This window comes from Vulpes lagopus, chromosome 10, assembly GCF_018345385.1.
Source record: "Vulpes lagopus strain Blue_001 chromosome 10, ASM1834538v1, whole genome shotgun sequence".
Taxonomy (NCBI): Eukaryota; Metazoa; Chordata; class Mammalia; order Carnivora; family Canidae; genus Vulpes; species Vulpes lagopus.
The window spans coordinates 47435310-47443292 of NC_054833.1; the positions used below are offsets into that span (position 1 = coordinate 47435310).

General features: G+C 41.2%; 1 protein-coding gene across 2 annotated transcripts in view; it reads right to left on the reverse strand.

Moving 5' to 3' along the window:
* DIXDC1 (DIX domain containing 1) overlaps positions 1-7704 on the reverse strand; it is a 71135-nt gene extending 63431 nt beyond the window's left edge. The window contains exon 1 of one of the 2 annotated variants that reach the window (XM_041770531.1): positions 6570-7704. In XM_041770531.1, coding sequence (XP_041626465.1) covers positions 6570-6626 — 57 coding nt within the window. In that variant the 5' untranslated portion in view covers positions 6627-7704. The remainder of the gene's footprint in view (positions 1-6569) is intronic. The other variant, XM_041770533.1, reaches the window with a different exon arrangement.
* Between the last annotated feature and the right edge of the window lie 279 nt (positions 7705-7983).

Here is a 7983-nt window from a genome sequence, read left to right on the forward strand (position 1 = left end):
GAGTTCAGTAAAAGCTTCCACAAATGAACCAGAGAGCTATTCCCCTCTGTTTCTAGTTATTCAAGTCACAGCCTTGATTATTTATTTTTAGGAATACTAGTCATTTGTACTCTCAATGCACATTCTTGTTTCTATAGGAAAACTGGAAGCTGAAAGAAAACCCATATTATGTTACATACTCCTCGTGATCCCAGATGGAGGGGAAGGCTGTGAGGTCAGGGCCTTGCCCAAGGATACACAGCTGGTCAGTAACAAAGGCAGTTTGAGGAGCTAGGACTTTACACTTCTGATTTTGCAGAAGGCACAAATTCCTTCCCCAAATACACATTGGTACCTCAGCAAGAAAATCAGTTACAGCTCTTTTCAACCTAATGACCGCCTCCTCAGCTCACTAGAGAGAAAGAAAATCCATACCTGAGCATCCAGAACTAGCAACATCTTGCCTGAATGTCTAAAGCTGCTAAATGCAAAGCTACTTCTGAGAAAGACACACCTCCACCACCTTCCCCCACCCCCACCACAGCAAGCAGGGAGCAAAAGGCCAGCAGAGGTGTTAAGTGGCTGCTGCTGACTGAATGCTGTGTATTCAATTCTGGCAAAGGCTGGGGAGAAGCCATGACACCAAATCAAACTGAACCTGATCAGCCCACAAGTCAGAAGACCACTGTCCTTCCCAACTAGCTGGGGAGTTTAGCTGCCAAGGGGACTTGCCATGACCACAGTTCATGGTGTAATACCATCAGGTGAGTCACTGATCCATGTTAATGCAACAAGGCCCTTTGAAAAGAGAAACAACATAAAATTGCATGCAACACATCTATATGCATAGTGATGCAAAACCAAAACACTCAGCTGGTGGATCTCTGGATAGAGGATTCTGATTGGTTGCCAGCCCATCAGGCTTTCGACAAAGGAGAAAGTATTGAAACATCAGAGGGAGGTCCTGCTGATAGTTATATGCCAAAAGGTCACTATTTCTCAAAGAACAAGGCCTATATCAAAGAAGGACCTGTGAGCTCAATATTCCCAGGAGAAGACTCATTAAACCATTGGATCTTAAAGCTAAAAAAAAAAAAAAATCTTTTGACACACATGAAGGAATAAAGACCAGGAGAGCTATTTACAGTCACTCAGCATATCAATATGAGCTAAGATCTGGGGCACCTGGGAGGCTCAGTCAGTTAGGCATCTGCCTTCAGCACAGGTCAGGATCTCAGGGCTCCCTGCTTAGTGGGAAGTCTGCTTCTTTTCCCACTCCCTCTCCCCTGGCTTGTTCTCTCTCTCTCTCTCTCTCTCTCTCTCTCTCTCTCTCTCCCTCTTTGTCAAATAAAAATCCAAACAAAAACAAAACAATAGGAGCTAAGTTCTGAATAGTCAAATGCCTCTGATAGTCAGCCCTGTGCTGTTTGCCCTGCACCTCACAGCATGCTGGAGGAATTAGAGGGAACTGTGGTAGATAGATACAAGATTTATTATAGGGCATGTGGCCCACAATTGCTCAGTTCCCTAGAAGTCTGTAATTATATCAACCACATTTTCTACAGTAGTGGTATGCAATAGGGTTTTCTGTGATGGTGGATATGTTCTGTATCTGTGCCATCCAGTCCAGTGGCCACTAGCCCCATGCTATTAGTAAGCACTTAAAATGTGGCTAATGCAAATGCAGGACGAAAATTTAAATAGCATTCAATTTTAATTCATTTAAATCTAGATAGTACCATTTCATAATATTCTGTGCCATATTCCCCACACAACTAATGAACTGTTCCAAAAAGTATACTATTTTCACATATAGTCTGCCTCTCACACTTGGAAAAAGCACAAAATCCCTGTTGGAGCATATAATCTCTAGGTTTTTTTGCTCCAAAGATGTGATCATGATATTTATCATGGTCTGCCCTACCAAGTAACCCATGTGAAGAACAGAGTTTTAGCTCTAAACAGCATTAACATTTACTGTCCCCTCCCTTTTCCCGATCTCACTCTGCTGTGATATCAGCATAAGAGCTGGTAGGGTAAGTGGGTTAGCTAAAAGAACCAGGAATAACTAGGGCAATGATCTGCATCCCGTAGTGCTGGAAGGTGGGGAAACTGCAAGCCTGTCCAGGTAGCTGGAACCACTCCCACCACTGCTCGCTTGTCATTCACTCTGCCTGGGAGGACAGGCAGAGGGTCCAAGCTAGCCACTTCCTGTATATCTATGCCATGCTGCCTGATTTCTGAAATTTTACCAGACCTCCTCCCTCTGTCCTAATATTATCTTAACAATAATGGCAAATGCTTCCCTCACCGACTAAAAGCTACCCACATATCTATGTACAACCATAATAATATTAAAATTGAACTTATACTATATGCTAAGCCCTATACTAAGCACTTATGTACATTAGCTCATTTGATGGTCACAATCACCATAAACAGTATGGGGTTTTTATTATCCCCATTTTATAGATGAAGAAAGAGAGATCTGGAGGATAAGTAATTTGCTCCAGAACTTATAGCTGCTAAGTGGTAAAGCCAAAGTCCAGGTTCTTAATCATTACGCAATATTTTTATATGATGCTTGAGACATAAAAGGTACTCAGTAAATGTTTTTAGTTGAATGAATGAAAAAATAAATGAGTGGAGGAATCACTGGCTAACTCATTTATCACTTTATTAATACAGATAATAATATGCTAGCCTAAGTAAGACTATGAACCTTAGACAGAATTGCCATTTGGTGAAAAAATATATATATATATATTTTTTAATTTTATTTATTCATTCATGAGAGACAGAGAGAGAGAAAGGCAGAGACACAGGCCGAGGGAGAAGCAGGCCCCATGCAGGTAGCCTGACGTGGGACTCGATCCCGGGTCCCCAGGATCACACCCTGGGCTGAAGGCAGCGCTAAACCACTAAGCCAGCCGGGCTGCCCCTGGTGAAAATATTGACTGTGACTTCTCCCTGTGTAGAAATGTGTGAACTTCACACCTATGTAAATTTATTTATTTATTTATTTTTAAAGATTTTATTTATTTATTCATGAGAGACACACAGGGAGAGGCAGAGACATACACAGAGGGAGAAGCAGGCTCCATGCAGAGCACGTTATGTGGGACTTGATTCCAGGACCCTGGGATCACAATCTAAGCCAAAGGCAGACACTCAACCACTGAGCCACCCAGGCATCCCTCACACTATGTAGATTTAATACATCTATTGTGCACAATCATTAATGACTATAAAGAAGCAGAAAGACAATCTGAATAAACATAATTAAAATTGTCAATGGAAATATTTTAAATGACTCTGAAATAATTTCTTAATCTTTTTCTGTTTTCACACATTAGTGAAATTCTTGGCAGTAACATATGTCTACAATTTCTACCGCATTTATCTTCAGAGACATCAGCATAAATGTACACAAAAAGGGCTCACATCTACCACCAAAGACCCCAAACGTGTCCTGGCTCTTAATCTGCTCCCTTTGTCTCCAGGCTTTTCTGCTAGTCTATACCCCTTAATCTTACTTAGACAATGCATTCATCTTCCTGCTCAAATGGTCAAGTGTTTTCAAACACTCCTTTTTCCTGTCAGATATAAATTCCTCTCAAGGCCCTCCCCCACATTGCTGGTACACAGGTTGGGTGCACAGGTTAGCAGGCTCCTCTCTGTCTCACGCATTTCCAGGGCTCATTTTCATCTCCCATGCCTTCATTACTATCCTTCTACTACTCAGATCTTGACTATGCCTCGTTCAAGTTCTGCTTCCTCATAAAACTCTTCTGACCACTTTTGGTTTTCTTAAAATCAAGGTAGATCTTATCTTAATCTTTCTGGAATACCCATGTCCTAGATAACACATGGTTCATGCCTGTTCTTTTTTTCAGGTTTCTGCTCAAATATCACTTTATCTGTTCAGCCTTCTCATGACCACCCTATTTAAAATGACAATACCCAGGGCACCTGGGTGACTCAGTTGGTTAAGCATCTGACTTTTGATTTCAGCTCAGGTCTTGATCTTGGGGTTGTTGACTTCAAGCCCTGCACTGGGCTCTACACTGGGTGTGAAGCCTACTTAAAAAACAAAAAATAAGTAAAAGTGAATAAATAAATGACAGCACCCCTTCATCCAGGCACTCCCAAATCTCTTTGCCTAATTTATTTTTATTTTTCTTCCTAGCATTCATCACTGTCTTGTATATTCTGTATTTACTTGTTAGTTTGCTTGTCAGTGTCTCCTTGCCCAGAATGTAAAGTCCATGAGAGCAGGGAATTCTGTACGTTTAGTTACAGGTTTATCTCCAGAACCAAAAATATTTCCTAGCACATAGTAGATGCTCAATAAATCCTAGCTCAATGACTGAATATTCTTCTTTTTATAATTCAAAGGTCATAGCATGTTCCATATTATATTCCTTAACATTTAATTATAGTTTAATTTATTTTTAAATATTTATTTATTTTTTAAAGGTTCTCCATTTATTTATTTATTTGAGAGAGAGAGAGAGGACCAGCGAGAAAGAGTGTGCGTGCAGGGGGAGGGGGAGAGGGAGAAGTAGACACTCCGCTGAACAGGGAGCCCAGATACAGGGCTCAATTCCAGGACCCCAAGATCATGACCTGAGTCAAAGGCAGTTGCTTAACCGGCTGAGCCACCCAGTGCCCCTAATTCTAGTTAATTTAGAAGTGTGAATTTTTGTCTCTTTCAGTGTATTTCCAAGACAGATATAAATAGATAATTTCTGGTATCCTTTTATATTTTCTTCTCCTTCACCAATGCATTTTTTCTTTAAATATTCACTAAATATATGGAGTGCCCACTGTATGTCATTATATGCCACGTCCTTTTCTTTCAGCAAAAAAAAAAAAAAAAAACACCTCAGGAACGCAGAGTTACGCATAAATACACAAATAGACACAGAAGCAAGAAACAAGACTGAAAGAAAGAATAGTAAAAGACTAGTACAACCAAGAATCCAATATTAGTATGTGGGGACAAAGTGTACAGGGTGAGTGACAGACTGAGTAGGAAGAAAAAGGAAAAAAGAGACAGAATGATAAGAGACTAGAGTAGGATGTTGCCAAAGTAATCACCAGATGCCAGTGCTTAATATAAACTGTACTTAAGCAGATATGCAAATACATTCTACATGAATTTTTGAAATTCACATTTCAAAAATTATCTGCAGATTAGCCTGCGGGTAGAAATTAGATTAAGACTAGCGACATCTGGTGGATATTTTGGAAATAACTCTTGAATTTCTCTACGGTATAAACACTACACAAGCCCCCATACCTCTGGACTGCCATTCATAATAGGTTAGGGCTCCACATTACTAACTACACTATCATGAAATAATCTTTCTGCAGGACCTAAGACTTCACAGCAAGAGGTAGCCAGATTTCTACCAAGAACCCTTCTATCTCTCAGCTGTTGACCCTCTGTCTTCAGGGAGATATATATATATGTATATAATTTATTTTATATATATATATATATATATATATATATATATATATATATATAAAATCTGACACCAGGATTCTTCCTTTAAAAGTTAAGTTATTACCTAAAATGTTCATGTCATTTGATCTTTGACCTAGGGATTCCACTTCTGGAACCCAACCCAAAGGGAAAAAAAAGTCTTAAATGAGGAAGTCAATTTATCACGGGGGAGGGAAACCTAAAAGTCTAACAAACAGAAAAATGGTCAAGAAAATTAGAACCGTTATAATGTTTACCAAACATTTGTAACCACATGAAAACAAACATTTTTTAAAGATTTATTTATTATTTATTAGAGAAAAAAAAAGAGAGCATAAGCAGGGAGAGGGAGAGAAGCAGACTCCCTGCTGAGCATATAGCCCCGATGCAGAGCTCATGCTCTGAGATCATAATCTGAGTCAAAATCAAGAGTTGGATACTTCATAACTGAGCCACCCAGGGACCCTTTGATTCTTGCTTTTCTTAATGTTTGTAAATATTAAATTTAACTGTTCAAATGTTTGTTTTAGGGGTGCCTAGGTGGCTTAGTTGGATTAAGCATCCATCTCTTGATTTTGGCTCAGGTCATGATCTCTAGATCATGAGATCGAGCCCCACGTGGGGCTCCATGGTCAGTAGAGAGTCTCCCTGTCCCTTTCCCTCTCTGTCTGCCCCTCCCCCATTTGTGCAAGGGATCTCTCTCCTTGGGGGAAGACTAGAAGAAAATACTACATTCTAAAATAATAACAGTGATTGCTTCTGGAAGGGAGCATTATGGTTTTTTAAAATAATGGTTTACAATATTTCCCAAATGCTCTATAATTAACATGCATTATTTCTATAACAATTATTATTTAAATCTTTTAAACAGCATATATTCTGATTAATTGCTATAATTTTTCAACATCTCCCTGATTTTAATAATGAATCAAAGCAGCTAGCATTTCCACTAAAAGGGGAAGCAAGAAAAGAAAGCAAATATATGACAGTTGTGTTCCAGGATCTGAGTCCTGATGGAGAAATCCCCAGTTGTGGAAATGTCCTAAAATTCCATTAATGTCATCACACTTCTTTTAACAGTATACCAGAAACTTACAGAGGGCTCTGCTGGCAGCAAGGTGTTACAGAGTCTCCTAACCACTTGAGTCCCCATCTTCAGAGTCCCTAGAAAAGCCAGATCACAGCCACCTTAAAATAGGAAGAGGGAGAATGTACAAAAATTCAGGACAGGAAAAAAGTTCCCAAGCTAAACCAACCTAGTAGGGTCAGGACCCTGCCTCAAATCTACCAACTTATGTCATCTAGAAATGGGACCCCAATTGGTGGGGAAATCCAGCCAAAGATAATGCAATCACAACAGAACTGTCCTAATGATATTTTAAAAACTAGCCACTTACGCTGAATAGTAATGAAGTAAAGAGCAATGCTTCCCTATCAGTCACCAAGGATGCATTTTTCCCTTCTCCCTAAGATTATCAGTTAATGACAAGAATTTTGAAGACAATCAAGACAAATACTGGGAGCTCTGCTTCTGGCATGCACTTCTATTCATCCTCAGGAATTCCATTTTAACCTAGAAAGTCTGCATTTATATATTAAGGCAGAAATGTTGACATAACACTTTCAAGTTTACAAGTGTTATCACCTACATCATCTTATTTGACCGTCATAGTAAATAACTGTTGGAAATCAAGTTCTTGCTATGACGCTCCAGCTAGTAGTGAACCCGCGAGGAAGTTGCTCTGCCAATTTGCGGCGGAGGAAGTTTTCTAGTCACTTCTTTCGAATCCACCCTGTGCCAGAGAACAGGCCGGGAAAATGATGATAATGCTGACAATGGCAGCGACATTGGACTACATGCCATGTACTGTTCCAAGTGTTTTAAATACTCACAAATCTTCTATGAGGTCGATACTATTACCACCAACTATTTTGTGCCATGATTCCATTTTCGGTACTATGTCGGTCTTAAAGAATCATCGCTCTCAGGGATACATCGAGGGGCATCGATATTTGGGGAGGATGGCATACAGGCTGAAGGGGTACACGCCCTTAAATTCGTCTCCAAGCTCCGAGAAAGTCTGATTCAGGAACTGCACCCTAAGAACCTGAAAGACTCAGAGCCGGCTCAGAACCTGAAACTTCCGCCTCCTTCTTTCTAGCCGCCCCCCCCCCCCCATTTTAACCCCTCCGAGGGTACCTACTTCTGATCTGGACGCTCGACCAGGAGTAATTCTATTTCCCAGGCATGCCCCCCCTCACCTCACCCCCCCTCCCCCACTTTTCAGCACCTACTTCTTAAATCATCCGTGCGTCTGGTTCAGCATCTCGGTCCCCAGCCCTTCTGAGCACGGCCTCCTCCGGCTGCAGCATCGCGGCTGCGTCCCCGCTGCCATGGTGACGCGGAGGCCGGCTCGGCCTGGCCCCGCCCACCTCCAGCCGACGCGAGCCAGACCCTGCCCGCCTGGGCCCCGCCCCTTCTCGGCCGGCCCCGCCTCCTAACGGCCCGG